The 22088-nt window shown below is 42.5% G+C and overlaps 1 protein-coding gene across 1 annotated transcript; it reads left to right on the forward strand.

The window, feature by feature from the left end:
- The first annotated feature begins 985 nt into the window (after positions 1-985).
- PRSS35 (serine protease 35) lies at positions 986-16138 on the forward strand. Its single transcript, XM_011232325.3, has 2 exons — positions 986-1332; positions 12360-16138. The coding sequence occupies exon 2, from the start codon at positions 12379-12381 to the stop codon at positions 13615-13617; it is 1239 nt and encodes a 412-aa protein (XP_011230627.1). The 5' UTR covers positions 986-1332; positions 12360-12378; the 3' UTR covers positions 13618-16138.
- Positions 16139-22088: the final 5950 nt, after the last annotated feature.

Here is a 22088-nt window from a genome sequence, read left to right on the forward strand (position 1 = left end):
TGCCAGGTTCTGTGGCACAGGGTGGGGATTCAAAGATGCCTATGAAAATTATGACCTAATTAGTGAGACAGAGAGCTTCAGAACTAATTATTTTATACCAGATAAAAAGTATTAATAGATTTTAATTATATACATATACACGAAAATGCTAAGTGAAAACATCAGGAAACAAAATTATATATATTCTGATCTCATTTTGTTAAAAAAATACATAGAAACTTGAGAAATGCAATAACCCACTAACGAGCCAGGTGTTATGGAATATGCATACTTGTGCACTTCTTTGATCTCTCTGCTTTGAGGGCCAGGACCCAGCTTTTGTTCTTGTTATGGGTGCCTCTTGCCCCAGACCGGCCACCCCGTAGCAGTTCAGTAGATGTGGGATCAGTGAGCCTCCCTTCTGCAGGCTGCCCCCACGTGTGCTAAGGAGCAGAATGAGAGCGGGAGAAAGGACAGGTTAGCACGCTGGTAGGACAGAGGTGGGCAAGAGTCGGGAAACTCTGGGAAAATAGAGCCAATTAGCCTCTGGACGGACGCAAACTGACGCTCTCCCCCTGGCGGCGGCACAGGATGTGCGTAGGGACCCCGCAGCCCAGCCTCGGCTTGGGCACCTGCGGGAGCTGGAAGGTAGAGGGAGCCCGCACTTCGGGCGCTGGCTCTAGTCCCGTCCGCCCTGTGCGGGATACGACCCAGGAAGCGAGATCCCCAACAGGGACGGTTTGGGATGGGGTTGCGGAAACAGCCTTGGTTCTTCTAGATGGCTGGGTCTAGACAGAGGGCCGGGGTAGTGAGACCAATGAACAACTCGCACACACTCCCATCACCCTTCCTCCCCAACTTTCAAGTCTCTTCTGGAGATAGTGTGCAAGGGATGCTCGCCATCGCGGGAACGGACCTCTCTTGTGGATCGACTCATGAATTTTTCCTAGTGCATCACTTTTTCACTCTGGGGACGGAGATGCTGGGGTGAAAGGTGGTGGCCCGTCTGCTCCGCACGTCCGAGGAACCCCCCCTCCTTCGGCCCAGCGCGGCGTCCGGGTTCCCTCCCCCTCCCTCCTTCCCTGCCTCTCCACGAGCCCACCTCCTCCCCTCCTTCGCCTCCCGGCTGCGTCCGCCCGGCGTCATCGCCCCCTTTCCCCTCCCATCTGCCGGCCCGCGCCCCGCTGGGCTCCGGCCTCCTCCGCAGTCTCCGCCACGAGCTGCTGGTGGTGCCGGCGGGTCCGCGAGGCTCGTGGCAGCAGCACCCCGGCCGCCCGGCCCTCGCTCTGACCGCCTCGGGGGGGCCTTTGATTCGAGCCGGGCAGCATCCCGAGCACCGAACAAGCTTCACAGGTAAGGACGGAGCCCCCCCCCCGCCCCGACAGGGCAAAACNCCCCCCCCCCCCCCCCCCGCCCCGACAGGGCAAAACCCAAGAACTGGACGTTTCCCTGACAAAGGCAGACCCACCCGAGGAGAGCTTCTCTGAAGGGCTCCAAAGAGAGAGCTCAAACGTAGCACTTTAAGTCCTCAAAGAAACTACTCTTCCAACAGGGAACTCTGTGCGCCGCGTCTGCACAGTTGAATATTAACAGTACCAGTGTTTGCATTGGACTCTAAATGGAATTCTTTCTACTTAAGCAGTACGAGAGGGGACCCTCTTCATTTTCATGATTATTAACAGATGCCATTGAGAAAGGTGTAAAACCATTCTTGGAAAGTCTACTCTGGTTGAAAGCCTCTTTGGCAGGGTCACTATGAAAGCTAGGAATTGCTCTCTGACTTTGTCATCAACTTGGCTGCACAGGTCAGCAAAAGGAGTGGTGAAAAACATTTTTAAAATGAGAAGGTGAAATGAAATGGAAGTCTTGTACTTGCTTTAAAATACAAATAAGGGGGGCTAGATAACCAAAGCAAGATCGGCAAAATATTGGTAATTGTTGAAGCTGGGTGATGGGCATATGGAGTTATATTTTTTTTTCCTCTTTCTTTCTACTTTTCCCTCTATTTTTGTGTAGTTGGGAAATTTGCCATAATAAAACAGTTTTTGAAAAGTTGTAGAAACACTCCCACTGGCTTCCTTTGGCCTTTTCACACTGTCACTGATTTGAAAAGAAGCCGCTTGTCCTATGTAAGTATCCCCCCCTTTATTAATCCTTCTCACTTCTAATATTAATTCTCATTTTATCCCAGTACATTTGTCTCTACGAGGATTATAAAAGTCATATAATCCTGGAGAATTATGCTTAGAATCTGCTTTATAATTTAGAAGAGAGAATGTTAAAAGTTCCAGCCAAATAAGACATCTTAGGCTTGAAAGTAGTGGCCAAGTAGATGGAATTTTATTTTTACTAGGAGATATTAGAGGAGCCCCTTCAGTGTGAGAGGAGGTTGAGCATGGATACTCTGCCCACTTTTCTTGCAGACAGCTGAGAAACCTGTGCACTCTTGAGAATCTTCATGTTTTTAAATGTGAGATTGTTTAGCTTAGTGCTTGGCACACAGGATGTGCTCATTATATGTTAAAATAAACAACTGCTAATGTGAGTTAATTTTCCCTGTCGAGTCAGTTATTTATCTTTTTCTGCCCAGTGCTCAAATATCCAAGGCCAGCATATTGCATTTTAACAGTAGGATCAGACTCGGAATTCCGGAGGCCGAAGCCACCTCAGCTGGGGTTATTAACTTTGCAGATGAGAAATCTGAGATGAGAGGTTGGGAAACAGCAAAGCCAAATCAGTGGCATAAAAGTTATTTTATAGCTTTGTTTAACTCCCATTTCCCCCCCCAAAGCTTCAAATAGGTTAAACTGATGCCGGATAGCCAACAACATTGTGATCCTAAAACGCTTTAAAGCCTGCAGAGTAGCAAAGCTCATACATTTACATACAATCTTTGCTCTGAAAGGCCAACTTGCAAGAGAAAGACTAAGTCAGCAGCCCTATGCTGCGTGCTCCCTATCTCCCTCTATGAGAGCTAGCAGAGGGTTCCCTGGGGGTTCCCTTCATGCCATTCACCCCAAAGTTGATTTACACACAGCATATCCATTACATAAATTGAAATGTCCATGTCCTGGAAAAATAGCTAAAAAACAAAGGGGGTTTTATTTTTTATTGTGATGAGAAACAGAAGTTGTGGGTTACTGTAAAATCATCAACTGTGTAACTTTACCATCTTCCTACCCTTAAGTACTGCCAAATTTTTAAAGCAGACATTACTTTGTCTCCATTCCTGAAAGTAAACTTGAAAATAGTGCTATGGTATGGTATTTTGAATAGAAATTGGCATATTGTCAATGAACTTTCTTGCCATTTCTTTTCACCATTGAGTCAGTGGAGAGCTTATCCTTTGGTAATGGATTATATAAAGTATTTGATAAGCATATGTGAAATAGTTGGCAAGTTGAAGATTTTTCTTTGTGTTGAGACGACTTGCAGCACATTTTCGGGGACTATTTAGCAGTGCTGTAGGTCAGAGTGGAAGTGTGCTGGCACTACAATGGTTTTTGGAAAACCCACCTGCCAGAAAATTGTCTGGCTGTAGATAGCATCATCAGCCTTCAGTTCATCAGAATACGCTCTGCAGACTGCAGATGGGTTTTCTAAATGTGATAAATTCCATATGTGACAACCATTTAGTATATTATTAGCCAGTTGGACTTTGTCCCCCTGCTGAATCCTACATGCTTTTAAAATAAATTCTGTATCATAGCTGAGTGAACGTAAACAATTTAAATGCAGGACTTTAGATTTGCCATCAGCAGGCTAGCGCTGCCATCTAGTGGTGGCGATACGAACAGCAGGAAAGTTCCTACCCCGGGGACCAGCTCCTTGATTAAGCTCCTTGAGGATCGCTCATGACTAAGTTCCGTGTTTTCTCATTCGTGGTTTAGCCTGAGACTTAGAGCTGAGAGGTATCTTACAAGTGTTCTGCTCCAGCTCGGCAGGTTGGGAGGATTATCACAGAGGTTCTTAAACAAGGAAAGAAACTTGGAAATGGTGCATAACATAGTAAGCACCCAGTACGCGTTTGTCGAATAAACAAATTTATCTACCCTGTTGCAGTTCTCGTGTCTCTCTCTAGCAGTATAGCTCCACGGCCACCAAAACACTTTAACACGACCTTCTATTTTTAGTTTAAAAACTTCATGACTGGGGCGCCTGGGTGGCACAGCGATTAAGCGTCTGCCTTCGGCTCAGGGCGTGGTCCCGGCGTTGTGGGATCGAGCCCCACATCAGGCTCCTCTGCTGTGAGCCTGCTTTCCTCTCCCACTCCCCCTGCTTGTGTTCCCTCTCTCTCTGGCTGTCTCTGTCTCCTGTCGAATAAATAAATAAAATCTTTAAAGAACAAAAAACTTCATGACTGCATGCTTTTCTTTAAAATGAAAATATTCACTTATGTCTAAGTCTCTGAACCAAACTTTGTTTTCCACTTTATGTCACTCCCTACTATTCTTTCTTTCTAAACATCCAGGGCAGACAGTTGTAAAAACTAGTCTCTTATCTTTATCTACTGCTGCTGTAAAAATAAAAAAAAAATGTAGCGATTCAGAACAACACATTATCTTACAGTTCTGGAGGTCAGAGGGTCAGGGGGTCCGCGGGCTTGCATTCCTTCTGGGAATCGGAGGAGAGGATTTGTTCGCCTGCCCTCTGCAGGCTCTAGAGGCCGCCCACATGGACCTCCTTCATGTAAGGACCCCGGTATTACATGGGCCTCACCTGGGTAGTCCCAGCTAATGTCCTCACGTAAGAAGGCTTCACGAAATCACAGGTGCAGCCCCGCTTACCCTGTAAGGAACGTACTCCTGGGTGCTGGGGAGCAGCACCGAAGAAAGCCACTTTGGGGCATAGCACACTGAGGCCGCTAGAGATGCATGAGGTCCCTTGTAAGTATCTGCCTATGTTTTGATTCTTGTTGTTTGATAGTAAGAGTGATTGCTGTCCTGTGTGCGTGTTTGCTCTGCTCTGGGCATTGGGCTTATATACAGCATGTTAGCTTCTCACAAAAATACTCCGAAATGCCATTCCCGTTTAACCAGTGTAGGAAATAACGTTGGGAGACGTTAAGTAACCTTCCTGAAAATCATAAGGCCCTCAAAGCCCACCGCCCCCAGCATCCCTGACACACCTCCCCTCACTGATGAATTACGGTTACTTTCTCATCGCGGGGATCCGCTAGGCCTCTGACCTGAATGCTGTCTGCATGCGGCCAGGGCGCTCGGGTCAGCGCTGGACGTGAGGCCAGGGCCTCAGGCGGGCTGACTTAGGCTTGGTGAGCGCCCACGCCCCTGCGTCTGCTCCCGGTTTGTGAGCGTGACTGTTCAAGCTTCTGCGAGCGTTCCGACCTAACCCAGGGGACGGCCGCTTCACACCTGCTTCCTCCCCCTGCTCACGCCCTGCCCTCCTGCTTCAGCCCAACCCAGCGCTGTCTGCAGGGACGGAGACATGGGGCCAGGCCGCTGCGTCTCCCTGCTGCGTGTCCCTTTCCCGGGCGGGTGGCGGCTGAAAGCGGAGGACGAGCGTGTTCCGCACTTGTCGTGAGTGTGGGCGGTGCCGTGGGGAGGGGCGGCCGCTGGGGGACGTGGGAGGCTAAATAAAGCGGCTATGCAGTCGTTTCTGTGTCCTAACACGAGGCGGAAATCGGTGTTGGCCCTCCAGGGTCACTGATCTGAGCCGTCCCTGACCCACACCACCCCTGGAAAATGTGCGTCGGGTTCATGCAAAGTTATGTTCTATGGCAGCACAGCATACACGTGAATTTGGGCCACCACCTCACTATACATAACGGGGGGCCAGGCGCAAAGGCCGGCCTGCGTAAGTGCAAATCTATTACCGGTGAGGGAGAGCAACTCGTTGCAAGTTTTTCTTTTCCTTTTTTTCCCTCCAGCTTTATCGAAGTATGACTGACAAAATTATGTATATTTAAGGTGTATATCATGATATTTATATATATACACACACACATTGTATATACTTAAACACATGTGTGTAATTATATATACATATGTGTGAATATATATTTATATACACATTGAGAAATGATTACAACAGCTAAGATAATTAACATATCTATCACCTCACAGAGTGCAGATTCTTGATGGTGAGTCAGTATTCTTCTTTCCATATACAGGAAAAATGATTCATTTGAAATATTTAATATAGTGAACAATCATCTAATCCTTCATTAGTCCGCCTGTCCTACTTAAGCTAAAAGATGCACTTCTCGGGGTAAAAAAAAATCCCCAAAAACAGAAGAGGTACTGAGTCTTAGAATAGAATTATGTTGTGCCTTAGTAAAATTCTATACGCTCTAGATAGACTCACTCAAAAACTTAGGTTTTTATTTCACTGTAAACCACTCCCTTGGAGTAATTATTTTGACATTGACTCTGTTTCTTTTTAGGCTGAGGGCCTGATGCAGTTCTAGAATCCCTAATGTAGATCCAGGCTATAAATAAGACACAGGAAATGCAATTCGAGGGTTCTGTGGCTGGGTAATGTTTAATCACACTGAAGTTTAATAGCTCTGAGAAAAATATATTACAAAGCCACAGATACTCACAGACATGAGTAATTAGGAAAGCATTTATTTGGGAAGTCTCTAAAATGTAGCTGTCCTTGAGCAAAAAACATAACAAAGAAAAAGGGAGCTTGAGAGTGTGTCTGAAACTATCCTGAAATAAAAATATTTGGCTGTTTAGTTTTAGAAAAGTAACTGCTATAGCTTTGGCTTAAGTAATAAACTATTTTAAAGTGATATTAATTCACCCATTCAGGTAGAATAATAATTATAAAAGAACCTATTATTGACTGCTTCCTATGCTCTGGGCTCAGAAATAATTCTCTGGATATATCATCTTACTTAGTCCACACGGTTACAATCCGAGGTAGAGATTACTATTCTCCCCACTTTGTAGATGAGGACACGCAAACTGAATTTAACAAATTGCCCAAATTCATGTGCCTGAGAAGTGGTAAAGATGAGACTTCACCTGAGTGTTCCTACTCCCTGGTCAGTACACGTAACCACGATGCTAGTATGCTCCAATATTCTCAACCCTGTCAGCAATCATACCTCCAAGAAAGCATCAGCAAACAAACAGTCACAGTAAGTGATCTCTTGTAGTTTCGTGTGGCCATTTCTATTAACATAGACCAAGTATAGAGGTGGGTTAATGGCTGCTGCGATGGTAAGAATTCATCTACAAATCCCGAGTCTTGCTTCTTCCCTAGTTCCCTTCCCCTCCACTTGCCTCCACGAGCCAACCCGTAATCGACTGTGTGTAAGCTGACTCACGGTGGAGACCGATGACTGCAACCTCACTTTTAACCAAAATTGGAATCTGAAGCCCCAAATTCAAGGCATCTGGAAAGTGACAGTGAAGGTCACAATTACATGGAAAACAGGAAAAAGGAGGAGGATGAGGGAAGACACAGGACATGAAAGCTTTCCAAATGTTAAGGCTGTCCCACCAATTGCGACTGTGTCTCTTCAGAGCAATGAGTTGGTGCTGTTTGGATGATGGGCGCGTGTCGATGTGTCCCCTGAACCGCGGGCTACTCTATCAGTAAGAGCTATCATTTACCTTACACTGACAGTTTACCACAAGGCAAACTTAGATTTTCCAAAAGCAAGTGTCCTTAAACATTTGTCCAGTTTTAAATTACAGGCCAAATTAGGCTAACTAAATTCATGTCCTCTTATTACTGTGATCCTGAGGTCATATTATAAGGCTCTGCCCTTCCCATGCCCAAGGACAGATGTGGGCATAGCTTTTATTCCTGTGGTGCACTGCGACAGAGCTCCCTCAAAGGGCACCAGACGGGCCTGGCAGACCCATGCTCGTGTGTAATTTGTAACATCAGATGTTGGAAGCATTGCCCGCAAGCCTACTGAATTTTTTTAATTAAGGAATGGTGGACATACAATGTTACATTAGTTTCAGGCGTGTAACAGTGATTTGGCAATTCTGTCGGTTATGCTGTGCTGGCCGTAGTGAAGCTACCATGGGTTGCCGTACAACACTCTTGTAATTCCATTGACTCCATTCCCTCAGCTGTACCTTTTATTCCCATGACTTACTCCATAACTGGAAGTCTGTAGCTCCCACTCCCCTTCACCCATTTTGCTCATTCTCCACCCCACTTCCCAGCCTCCTGAGTTTGAATCTTTTTGGATGTATTATTAACTTAGTTATGTAAAAGCATGTTTTTTCTTTATTAATGGCTGAACCATTTGATATCAGCAGTTGCTAACACAGTAAAAGAATAAAATTTAAATAAATTTGTTTTGTACTAAAAGATGAAGCAGAGATCATTTCGAACTTGGTTGAACGATCATCCCTGGATGAACTGTCTTCTGGGGCGTGGCTCAAGATGCGGCCCCAGGGCCTTTACTGCTGCCGTGGTTCACAAACCGTACTGGGCATCTGCAGCCCCTGGAAGGCTGGTTAAAACATGGATAGCTGGGAACCTCACCTCCCGTCCAACCCCCCGCCCCCATTATGGAGAGTTTTGGGAAGTAGCTCTGGGTTGGGCCCTGAGAATTAGCATTTTAACAAGATCCCAGGTGATACTGTCACTGTGGATCTGGGACTGTAATCTGGGCATCCCTTGATGTGACAGTTTATTTTGCCATACATAGGTGTTGAATGTTATTGACAAACTAATAACATTCTTCTGAGTTGTTCCTGTTTCATTTAGAGTCTAAAGGCAGGAAAAAACCCTAATGTCCCAGCTCAAAGCAGGCAGGAAGATTTCCCCCTTCCTCACACCTTTTCATTCTACGCAGGCCTTCCACGGGTTGGATGAGACCCACCCACATTCAGGAGGGAAGTCTGCTTTATGCAGTCTCCCAATTCAAATGCTACTCTTCCAGGAACGCCTTCACAGATGAACCCAGAATACTGTCTGGCCAGATATCTGGGTGCCCTGCAGCCTCGTCAGCTTGATGTATAAAATTAATCATCACATGGGGCTTTCTTCCAAGTCTGCCTAGAGAGTTACGGCACAGGGCACATGTTTTACTTGGTAAGGGGTAGTGGAACCTCTATATTTGAGATTCATGTTCCAGTTCAATGGTTTGTGTAACAAAAGATTATCTTGTCTGTTACCATTTAATACTTGCATTCTGCCTTTCTTTACTTAACTAGCTTTAGTTGTAAGGCTAAATTAAGTAGCAGTGGAAAAAAAAAAAAACCTAACCGGGGAAACAGTATCACCGTACCATGATTTAGATGTCCTCTGTTTTGCCTAGGAATGTCTTTCACACATTTATTACTCCATGGATCATGAGTATCAAGTGTTAAAATGTACAGAATGAATCTTCATGTTTCTCAGCATGGATATTTGGCTGACTTTTAGTCTTTGGTGTGTGTGTGTGTTCAAAGATTTATTCATTTGAGAGAGAAAGAGCGCATGCATGTGTGCAAGTGGAGGCAGGGGCAGAGAAAGAGGGAGAGGGAGAGAAAGACTCCCCACTGAGCTGTGAACCCATTGCAGAGCTTGATCCCAGGCCCCCGAGATCACAACCCTAGCCGAAATGAAGAGCTGGTTGCCCAACCCTGCCTGAGCCACCCAGGGGCCCTTCTCTGGTGTATTCGTCTTCTTCTTCTTTTTTTAATATTTTATTTATTTATTTGAGAGCATGAGCAGGGGATACGGGGCAGAGAGAGAGGGAGAAGCAGGCTCCCCGGCTCCATCCCAGGACCTTGAAATTATGATCTGAACCAAAGACAGATGCTTAACCAACTGACGCAACCAAGTACCCTCTTTGGTGTATTCTTATATTAGTTCACAATGGACAGCTGTTGTCATAAAGGACTGGATGAAAATAATCAATTTTTAAACATTTTGTTGCCCACACACAAAAAATTTTCTTGATTGAAATTTTGCTATGAATCAAGTAGATAACATCAAATACACACACACATTTTAAAGAATAATCTATTTTGCTCTGTTGTTAGGCTAAAAGACAGCAAATAACTCTCTGATATTAGCTTTTTTTTTTAGACAAAGACATATTTTTTCCTCTTGGGAACTACCCACTAAAACATGATTTCAAGGCCTCAATAGAGTTACTGAGTTGTTAGCCTTTCCCGCTCCAATTCAATTAAATATAATTGATGAAATAGTCATTGTGAAATTTGCATGGAGATAACAAAAGAAAATACTAACTGGCTCAACAAAATCACTACCAATATAATTACTGCTTTGTATAAAGTGACATTTGCCATAGTAATGATTAGAAAATATTGAAGTGGGGCGCCTGGGTGGCACAGCGGTTGAGCGTCTGCCTTCGGCTCAGGGCATGATCCCCGCGTTGTGGGATAGAGCCCCACATCGGGCTCCTCTGCTGTGAGCCTGCTTCTTCCTCTCCCACTCCCCCTGCTTGTGTTCCCTCTCTTGCTGGCTGTCTCTATTTCTGTCGAATAAATAAATAGAATCTTTAAAAAAAAAAAGAAAAAGAAAATATTGTGACGTGAGTGTGGATGTTTTTCTTTATTGATTTTTTTGATGATATCCATCACTCTGTACAGAAGAATGTCCTGTCTCCAAAGTAAAACAAATTACAAGCTATTTAGCAAACAAGACAGTCTAATATTAACCAGAATCACCATGGCTCTGCATGCAAGTATAAGTAGATAAAAAATGGAAATTGCAAAACTTCTGTGTAATTTTGCTGATGCAAATCATGGTAAAGATTATTCTAAATTTGCTTAATATGTTCAAATATGTGATGATACAAATTATGTCACGTTTCAGTGAATATATTGTGCTTAAACAATAAAGTTCACGTACTATATATTTTTATCAAAAGAATGCCATTAGTGTGTTAACAAACTTCTCTACTTGAATATGGGCCAAATGAACTCTGTTGTGTCAAGAGATGCCCATATTCGGGCGCCTGGGTGGCTCAGTCCGTTAAGTGTCTGCCTTCCCCTCAGGTCATGATCTCGGGGTCCTGGGATCGAGTCCTGCATGGGGCTCCTTGCTCATCGGGGTGTGCTTCTCCCTCTGCCCCTCACCTGGCTTGTGCTCTCTCTCATTATAATAAAATCTTTTAAAAAAAGAGAGAGAGAGAGAGATGCCATATTCAACTCTGCCTCAGAGACATAGATTGCTTTTCATGACAGTGCACAGGATCTTACCCTGGGGTTGTGGGTCATTCCTAACATTTCTCATTAGCTTTTTTTCCATGCCAACCCCCACCCTCCAACAAAACCCAAACCAAAGACCAACCTTCTCAGAAAGCATCTCGAGTAAAGGCATTGTAGGAACAATCTAACCTTGACTGTCCCAGCTTTCTATAAAATGAAGAGCATATGCTAAGCCTTGATATTGTAACTATTAGTTTAAAATGACTTGGAGCGCAGCTCACAAACAGTAGTGACCTGGTAGTTCAAAATTGCTGCTCTAAGGAATGCTACCACTGTCCCCTACCCACCTACACAAAGCAAAAATGCAAACATCAGTGCTATGAAGTAGATTTACATACCAGTGAGGCTAGGGAAGCAGGAAAAGAGGGCAAGAAGATGTAAACAATACAAGGGGTATTACATAATTTCTCTAACACTGGCAACTTAAACAATATTTAACAAAAGCACTGCTCTTAGATGATGAGATTGATGATGAAAGGGACTATATTTAATCATGATCATGTTCTCCCAAGTGGCAAATTCAGAACCACAGCCTTCAATTCTTACAACTGATTTTAATCTACAGTCAAGTTCTACCATGAGGCGTTTTTGTATGTTGCTTTGCTTAGATGGTAGTTCCAAGCACAACTTGGTTTCAAGAAAAGTGCATGGTACATCACACCATCAGTCAGCTTGGTATGCAAACCATGGTTTAAGGAAGTTCACTGTATTATAATGAACACTTTCTGAGTTCTGTGCTAGGGATTTATGCTCTAGAGATGAGGGATCTGTGATCCCTGCTCTTGAAGAGCTAAGTGCAGGGAAAATGCCAGACATCTGCTGCCACTCCATTTCTAAATCACCTGGAAATAAGGTTGTAGGAGACCTAGGAAGGGAAGTGGCTCAGGCAAAAGGGGACTCCGGTTCACCACCCCATCTTACCCTCCCATGTGCTGGGCTGTCTGGGGAGGTAGAGCTGGAGATGGCAGGTGGGGGTGGGGGAAGGTGGGTTAGGGCTGGTGGAAGGAAGATTGGGTGAAATATAGTTTACTGATTTTGGAAGTCTTTGTGTGCCTACTTAGGGTGTTTATCTAATCTCAGTAAAATCTAAATACAGTGCAAACAAGGACTCCTATTTGTGCTGACAGTACATTAAGAACTCAAGGCCTAAGTGAAATGGATAAGTAACATATTTAAAAAGAGAACATTATTAAAGCTTCTCTTTCTTTTTACATTTTTAAGGACAAAAGAGAAGAACAAAATGGAAAATATGCTATTTTGTTGGATATTTTTCATCCTTGGGTGGACCCTCATTGATGGATCTGAAATGGAACAGGATTTTATGTGGCACTTGAGAAAAATACCCCGGCTGGTCAGTGAAAGGACTTTCCCTCTCACCAGTCCCACCTTTGAGGCAGATGCTAAGATGGTGCTCAACAGAGTGTGTGGCATCGAATGCCAGAAAGAACTCCCAGCTCCCAGCCTTTCTGATCTGGAAGATTCTCTTTCCTATGAGACTGTCTTTGAGAATGGCACCCGAACCTTGACCAGAGTGAAAGTTCAAGATGTGATCCTGGAGCCCACTCATAATATCAGCATGAAAGGAGCATCTGTTAGGAGGAAGAGACAGGTGTATGGCACGGACAGCCGGTTCAGCATCTTGGACACAAAGTTCTTAACCAATTTCCCTTTCAACACAGCTGTGAAGCTCTCCACGGGCTGCAGCGGCATTCTCGTTTCCCCCAGCCACGTTCTAACAGCTGCCCACTGTGTGCACGATGGAAAGGACTACATCAAAGGGAGTAAGAAGCTAAGGGTAGGGTTGTTGAAGATGAGAAATAAGGGCAGTGGCAAGAAACGGAGGGGTTCTAAGAGGAGCAGGAGAGAAGCCAATGGTGGTGATCAACAAGAGAGTACCAAAGACAATCTGGAGAGAACCAAGGCTCGAAGAAGAGGAAAGGAATCTGGTCGGAGTCGGAGAGTCACTGAGGGGAGGCCCTCCTTCCAGTGGACCCGGGTCAAGAATACGCACATTCCCAAAGGCTGGGCTAGAGGAGGGAAGGGGGACGCTGCCCTGGACTATGACTATGCTCTTCTGGAGTTGAAGCGCGCTCACAAAAAGAAATACATGGAACTGGGGATCAGTCCAACCATCAAGAAGTTGCCTGGGGGAATGATCCACTTCTCAGGATTTGATCATGATAGGGCCGATCAGTTAGTCTACCGGTTTTGTAGCGTGTCGGACGAATCCAATGATCTCCTCTATCAATACTGTGATGCTGAGTCCGGCTCCACCGGTTCCGGGGTCTATTTGCGTCTGAAAGAGCCAGACAAAAAGAACTGGAAGCGCAAAATCATTGCAGTCTATTCAGGCCACCAGTGGGTGGATGTCCACGGAGTGCAGAAGGACTACAACGTGGCGGTGCGCCTCACCCCCCTCAAGTATGCCCAGATCTGCCTCTGGATTCACGGAGAGCACGCCAACTGCACCTACGGCTGACAAGGACCTGCAACGAGGCGCTGGATTATCGAATCGCAGAGCGCACCAGTTACGGTCATTGCAGCAAGATCACTTCCTAGGTTACGCCTGGACTTGGACCCTAGCAGTAGCATTTCAATATTTTTATAAATTTACTTTCCAAATGAGGAGCTTTTCATATGTTTGAAAAACTCTTAGGTACAAATAACTGACACTAGATGGGCACCTCAATGTCAAGTATATATTCTTTACATGGTGACAAATATCATTTGTAGGAAGTCTGTTGTTTCTTTCTGCCTTCCTGAGATCACTCTTTAAAATTTCAAACTGGTACTAAAAATAATATGTGATTTTTCTTAAAGGACTTATTCTCAGGGTCCTACTCTGTCAAGAATCTAATAGGGTGCTGGTGGCACAGTAAATGTGAAACTGCATATAGAGATACAGACAGTAACATGGTTAGAGTCTGCATAGAGACAATAATTTACAACAGCTTGTATTACTTGGAGATGGACCCATTCAGCTCATGCCCTCCATGTTTATATAGTGTTTTCTGTTGGGTCTGAGAAACTTTGGTTTAGTCGTTGTTGTGGTTTTTTTTTTTTTTTAAGAATTGCAAGATACAGCAAGCTTTATAAACAAAGCTAGCAACTATTTTACTGCTTTAAAAAGTATCAACTGAAATGTGTATTATTTAAAAATGGAAGAAATACTTTGTTCTATGAAATGTATCTAGTTTAAAAATAGGGAAGCTGAGGTATTTTAAGATCTCAAGTTTTTATTTAATGTTCAAAATGTGGACTTTTCATGCAGCAGAGGGAAGACAGTTCACAAATTATAAATGGGCACGTTTTGAAAGCCTCATCATTTAATGCTAGTCTTCTTTGTATGAGGTGTTACGAGTTTTAGGACCAGGAATTTTAGTCTTTCTCAAGAGAGAGCCATTTTTCCCTTGATAGATTTTAGCTTTCTTAATAGGGCCATACACATATTATTTTGGCGATTTCTCTGACTAGCGGTTTTAGGTAAGTCCCTAGAAATGGATATAATTTACACACACAATTTTTTAAAAGAAGGTTCTGATCCTTTTCATCACGGGCCAAGGCTATACACTCGCTCAGGCCATCATGGCAGCCCCAGCAGACAGAAACCAGCAGCTGCCTTCATGCAAAACACAGAGTCGTTAATCACAATTTTCTTGAATGAACAGATATTTGTTGAATGGTTGTAAAACTGGGTTTGTTCAGGCCGTTATGTCTAAAGGGTTTTAGTGATTTGAAATTGAGTGCACCCTGAAATTCAGGAATTGCAAGCCTAATTTCTGGTCTGCTATTTTTGGCAGTTTCTAGGGGACACATTCTTTTTCTCATGACTCACCTAAATCACTGATTCTGCCAGAGTTCAAATTTATTTTACTTGTTATTTTTTTAAGAGAATGGGGAGTTATGCCCTTGATTAGTATGCAAAAGAATATTGGATTAGGTTATGATAAAAGGTGATTTTGTAAAGCTTGTCCAAAATAGCTGGAATTCAATGCAAGTATACATTCTTTTATAGTGTGAACCTGTTTAAAAATCATTCAATAAACATTAAAAAAATCAATCATAACTCTTACTATATCTGCATATACATTTTATATACAGGGTTTCAGCAAATATTAAATTAACTGTGTCGTTTACTAAAAAATGATTTTATTTAATTCTAACCGCATTTCACTAAGCAGTGTTTTATCATTGGTGCTTGCTAGTGGGATAGGTCTATTGACTCAAAAGTTTTGATCAAATCTTTTTGGGGGAAACATCTATATGATCTGAAAGGGTTTTGACATGAATTTTGCACACTTACATGCTTGCAGACATATACACACAATCTTCATCTTAGATTCTTAGAAAATAATTCTTGGGATTTGTGTAAGTTCAAAATAACATAGGGTGCTTGGTGTCAAAAGTCTGGAGCTTAAGCTTAAATTCTGAATACAAATGATGTCCTTAAAGTTGTACTTTTCAAAAATATAAAATTTAGCCTATTTTATTTGCAGGGGTTTATTTTATTCTGTCATTCTCTTTTCTTTTCCAACCGAATTATGAATCTTATAGGACCTATTTAGGACCACTAAAGTATACTACATTACTCAGAAAGTTTTACTTCAGGTACTTTTCCTGTTACGCTTACCAGATTTGAAATAGAAATTGACTTCACGCAGCTGAAGAAATACACTCAGGCACAATATGATGTCTATTGCGTGCAAAGGACAGTAGTGACTTACTGCCTGAAGAAACTTATCAGTGATTTGAATTCAAATAACTACAGTATTTACAAAACAACTGAACTTTAAAATTTTGTGATTTTTTTCTTTACCCCAGTAATGTATTTCATTTTATTTATTTATTTTTCTTGCTGAAATAGGTAAGTTCATGGGCAGAAGAGACAACATTTTTTGTCTTTTTTGATGTGCTTATTTAAATCCCAAATGTTCTTTTTGAAAAAAGATTTAAATGCATATATGACCAAGATCAGAGTTCCAAACAAATCATTAACCTTTTTATTTGTAGATCAAAGAATACTTTGAAATTCTTTTTTCATAGAAAGAATCTCAGGATTAGAAGAGACCATAAAGATCATTTAGCTTAACTCCAAAATTTAGATTTTAACTTCTCTCCATCACATTCCATTCAAGTGGTTTTCCAGTAATAAAAACTTCACCACTTAAATATTGGTTAGTTAGTAAAATAAATCAGGAATATAACTTACTGTTTTAGTTTAAATTATTCGTTCAGTTTGTTACATTCTGCAAAAATGACATTGTTTATCTTGAATTTTATCCCAATCTCCACGTTTCAATTACTCATAATTCTTTGGCCTTCTTCGAGCCAGTTGGGCATTTACTCTTATCTAAAATGAACTGTGATCCTTAATTAAGAATATTGGGGTAAGACAATTGAACCAAGCACTGAGCATTACAAAGATGTGATCTCTAGCTGGAAATAGCCTGGAAATAGGATCATATATTCTTTTATGTGGTGTCACTATAACAATTAAATATATTTTGGCTACTGATTTTAAAGATTACCTGCCAAGGCTTAAAATATAGTTTTATATTTAGTAAACATCTCCAATTAATTAATGGAAGGACATTTCTAATAAATGAATTTTTTCCCCCAGCTAGAATTGTTCTTTCTTTAATGCCCTAATCATAAGGCTCAAAGATACTAAGGAGATTTGGTCTAATCGATTGTGAAATCATCTTCTCATCAGGTGAGGTCAGTGTATGGGTGGACTCATGACTCTTTATTGATTCACTATTTAACCGAAGGGGAGGAAAAAAAACTCTTAGATGGTTTTCTCTTCTACTTATAAATCAAGCCTAGGGAGAGAAATTCCTCATCTACTGCTTTCTGGTTTGATAACTGGCAGTTTGATTCAGTTAGTTCAACTGTCTAGATCACGGTGGCCAATTTAGCTTGTAACCCGAATCTAGGCTATTTGCTTTACCTCCAGGTAAGNTTTAGCTTGTAACCCGAATCTAGGCTATTTGCTTTACCTCCAGGTAAGGTGTTGTCTTAGTTTGGGCTGCCGTAAGAAAATACCGTAGACTGGGGGGCTTCAACAACTGATATTTTGCTGGGTACCCTCTTGCTGTGACCTCTTCTTTGTGACATTCAGAGAGAATGTAAACGAGCTCTTGGGTGTCTCTTCTTATAAGGGGATAATCCCATTATAAGGGCACCACCTTCATGACCTCATCTAATTCCAATTACCTTGCTAAGACCCCATTTCCAAATAGCATTACATTTGGGATATGAATGTGGGGGGGGCACAATCACTCCACAACAGGTGTCCATTCAAAAGCCAGAAGCCTAACCTTGTGCCAGGCCCAGGAAACCTCACAAACACAGCAGCCAGCAGAGGAACAAGGCAAAGGCTGGGAATGGCAGCTCGAGGCACCCACTTTCATCATCGTTACCTCACGCGCTTGTACCTGGCACAGAGGACATGTCCAGTACATGCTACAAAACATCACCAAGTATACCTTGAGGCCTCCTCTTTCAGGGCATTACTAATTCTGTGCTACACGACAAGGCCCCCAGATGCTCGCGGCACGGTCTTAGTTGTATATTGCGCTAAAGCTACAGCTACATATTTAAATAATGGTCGTATTTCTTTGTAGTGAAGTTTGTCATGGCAACACTGCGGCACGGCACTCAAGGAATCAGATATTTGCCATATTCCCTCCTGACTCGTGTGTGTTNATTCCCTCCCGACTCGTGTGTGTTTCCCATAAAAGCGCCTACACACTGACAGGAGCCAGGCCCGCGTCGCACACCCTCGTCCTCGCCATCTGCCGCGGAAACGTTTACACAGATACCTCTGTCTCAAAATCTGCCCCTAAAATCTGTTTGCTTCAGTAGTACTTACAATTTTCCAGTAACATCTTCACATCCATTTACTTTCATCAGGCACTGGGGCCAAGCAGGCTACTTGGCATCTCTACCTCAGTCTACGCTGCGGTCCCCGAGAGCATACGATGCACGACCGCATTCCGTGTGGTGGTACCACACTGCGGCTGTCACACTTCCAGCTGTGTTCGTAGACGTTTCACTAACACCGAAACTCACATTTATGTCACTGAAATCCTGTATGTATCGACTCATAAGCTGAAAAAGTGTGTACACTTCCACCCGTGCAGCACAGGTAAAGGGATCACTGCGGAAACTGCTCCCACAACCGAATGCAGAGCTCGGAAGCATCCTCCAGGCTCGTGCTCAGCCTGGTGAGCATGCATTTCCTCACTCTTCTATATACTTTACTTTAAATTTCATCAGCAATTTGTAATATGCCATGCAATTAACATCTGTTATCTAGAATTTCCTTTATGGGTTAATTTCAAGTGTCCAAAATATCACGAAAAATATGAGGCCCAAATATGAAGTTACTTTTGCTCTAGAAATAATTTTAATAAATCTGGTGATCTGATTTGTCAAATTACTGTTAGAAGGCCGCTCGCTGCCAAGGCAAGCTACTGTGGTCCCAATAAGTGACAGCCCGACAGAAAAGGAGGATGCAGGAAACCACTAAAGGACTTTTTAAAAAGGTATAAAGACTACAAAATTATAGCCATTTGGAGCTATCATTCTGGTACAGTTAGTTACATGAACCACACTGGCTTGTGGAGGTACCCCAATATATGTCATATTTATAATGATGTAACTACATGATCAATATTACATTTAGTTATGTTCAGCATGAGTTTTGGGAGGCTAATTACATCATAGAAAACTTTTTATCCAAAAAGCTTAACTTTTTTTTTTCTAGAGAGAGAAAATGAGTGTGTGTGAACGTGAGTGGGGATGTGGGGAAGGGCGGAGGGGAGGGAGAGAGGGAATCTTAAGCAGCCTCCACATCCAGCATGGAGTGCTTGGCAGGGGCTCAGTCTCATTAGTCTGAGATCATGACCTGAGCCAAATCAAGACTCGGATGCTTAACTGACTGAGCCACCCCGACGCCCCATTAACACAGTTTTTAAAAAGTCTTCTTTAAAAGAAGAGAAACATCAGCGGTCTACATAGTTGACTTGTTTTTATACTCAAACAAAATTCTAATCTCAAAAGTCAAGAAAAATATTTTTCCTAAATATATTATCGAACCCCCAACATCCTTCACGGTGAAAATATCTGTGCGTTGTGAATGTTAATGTGCCGTTGCAAGTTCAGATCTGTCATTCAGCTGCACCCAACGTATGCCTACACTTAGCGCTACAGCCTAGAGATACAGCGACTCTGGTGCAATGGAAAACATTCAGCACATGCAATAAAATACCGTTAATTGTCTCACCACACTAGACTGCCTTGTAAAAAGTAACTGTTCAGCAAACCTAATATGCTGAAAGTTACAGTTAGTATTATAAGATTATAGAAATTACTGATATAATTGAAAGAAAGAAAGACTGGCATTTCCTANACTTGTTTTTATACTCAAACAAAATTCTAATCTCAAAAGTCAAGAAAAATATTTTTCCTAAATATATTATCGAACCCCCAACATCCTTCACGGTGAAAATATCTGTGCGTTGTGAATGTTAATGTGCCGTTGCAAGTTCAGATCTGTCATTCAGCTGCACCCAACGTATGCCTACACTTAGCGCTACAGCCTAGAGATACAGCGACTCTGGTGCAATGGAAAACATTCAGCACATGCAATAAAATACCGTTAATTGTCTCACCACACTAGACTGCCTTGTAAAAAGTAACTGTTCAGCAAACCTAATATGCTGAAAGTTACAGTTAGTATTATAAGATTATAGAAATTACTGATATAATTGAAAGAAAGAAAGACTGGCATTTCCTATGAGCAGAGGCCAACAATCCTATCTCCTAAAGAACAGGGAGTTTGTGTGTGATGCACATGCTGGGAGGATTAGGGCAATGTACCTCATGCTCTCTGAAACTAGTACTCCCTGCCCCCCACCCCCATTATGTTACTCCCAAGCTTCCAGCTGACTGGGGTTTAGCTAACAACATAATGTTTTTCTAAAAACTGCCCATCAAGGAGTTTATAATCTAGGTAAGCAATTCAGGGATTTCCTAAAAGTAATCCTTACAGTACTGAGGCTTCTGGATGGTAAGGAGAAGTCCCTTTGGGCCCCAAGCACCTTCCCCCTACCAGCCCTTCTCCTCCCATTAATTGGCAGGAGGCAAGACTTTGCAATTTTGCTTTACTTAAACTATTGCTAATGACTCAGATACCAGATCACAAAACAACATAAATCTCAGGGTGTAGGAGAAAAGAATGTACTAGTATATAGTAGAGAGATCTGGGAGGACACGTGACATTTTCCCCCCTCAAAACCACTTTAAATGGATCAGTTGTTAGAAAAACTTGCAGCTAACCATCTTAGAAGATACAGCTTTAAGTTTTCAAAAATTTTTCTTTGTGATACCTACAAACACGCTGTTTATTTTTTCTTTTAAAAATTACTGTGGGCTTGATGCCAAGATTCTATTGCCAAACAAAAGTACCACCTTATCAAGCAATTGCCTAAAAATAAAAGCATGTTGTTTTTGAGACAGGACCTGAATTTAGTAGTTTGCCACTGCTCTTAGAACATTTACTTTAAAAGACTTTCTTTGTGGCCTGGGAAACTAAGTGACACTATTGTACCCACCAAATGGGCAGCTGTGCCTCTTCATGTAGACTGCTACGTGACTGATGGGGCTCCACGAAAGGATGTCCTGGGCGAGTCATAGGCCCACAGATGGCAGCATCTCTCTCCTGCACAAACCCCCAAATTAAAGCTTGGGTTTTGGTGGAAACCACTGTATCATAATGCAATATGGACCACCTTTTTTATGGCTAGTAACTAAACGTCTCAATTTTTAGACTAGATGAAACAAAATACCCTTTTGTGGCTTTCCTATTTTGAAGTCTTCAGAAAATTTCTCTTTTCTAAAATTCTCTGGAATCATCTATAACTTTTAAGTAGAGCTACTCACTGTGATTCCACTGGATCTCTGGGTTTTCCATGGCTCCCTTAGCCTAGTGGTTTCCAAGGTTGGCTGCTCGTCGGAACGGCCTAGGGAATTATTAGGGAATTATTTTAGAAAGCCTGTTTCCAAGGCCTCCCCAAGAACTACCCTGGAATCCCCCAGAGTGAGGCCCAGAGATCTACATTTGATGAAGCTCTCCAAGTACCGACGGTGGCCATCCAGGTGTGAGAACCACTGTCATAACGTGTTTCCACCTTCCACAGCTCTCCCTCTGTGCACAGTGAGATGTTTGTCCTTTCTTCCAGGTTAAAAGTTTTCTCAGCTTCACCTGCAAACTTTATACGTGTTCTTGTAAGCTACCTTGAGGACTCTGGTAATGGAAGTGGTGGTGAACTATCATATACGTAGATAGTATTCTTTTCAGTATTTTTATAAAGTGGAAGTACGTTTTGGCAATAACATTGTTATAATACTGTTTTATGATGGTAAGAAATGAGCCAAATTTACAAAAATCTTGAAAATATGAGATCATTTTACCATCTGTGGCAACAACCAATTTTACGTATTTCCTGAAAATTAGATACCTACATATTTTTTATTTATAATCCACTTCACAATGTAGGTTAGATCAATTTAATATCATTGAACAAACTTTTACTGATTCCAATCTTAGACATACAGGATAAAGAGTGAAGTCCTAGATTCTACCCTTCCTCAAAGAATTCATAACATACTAAGGAAGTCAGACATATATTTTAAAAAATAGTGTGGGAAAGGTGTAGTATAAGGTGCTGAAAGAACACATTTGAGAAGGATTGACTCTCTCAGGGTGGGCAGATATGATACAGGAAAGGTTTCTCAGAGACGGCGACACCTAGGTTGGGTTTTGAAGGATAAGCTGAAGTTTGCCAACCTATGAAAGGGGAACCTGGGGGAGAGGAGGGCTTCCAAGGGAGGGGGAACAGCCTGTGCAAAACGATGAAGTGGTGTGTTTAGGCTACAGTATTT

Source organism: Ailuropoda melanoleuca, chromosome 19 (genome assembly GCF_002007445.2).
Source record: "Ailuropoda melanoleuca isolate Jingjing chromosome 19, ASM200744v2, whole genome shotgun sequence".
Lineage (NCBI taxonomy): Eukaryota > Metazoa > Chordata > Mammalia > Carnivora > Ursidae > Ailuropoda > Ailuropoda melanoleuca.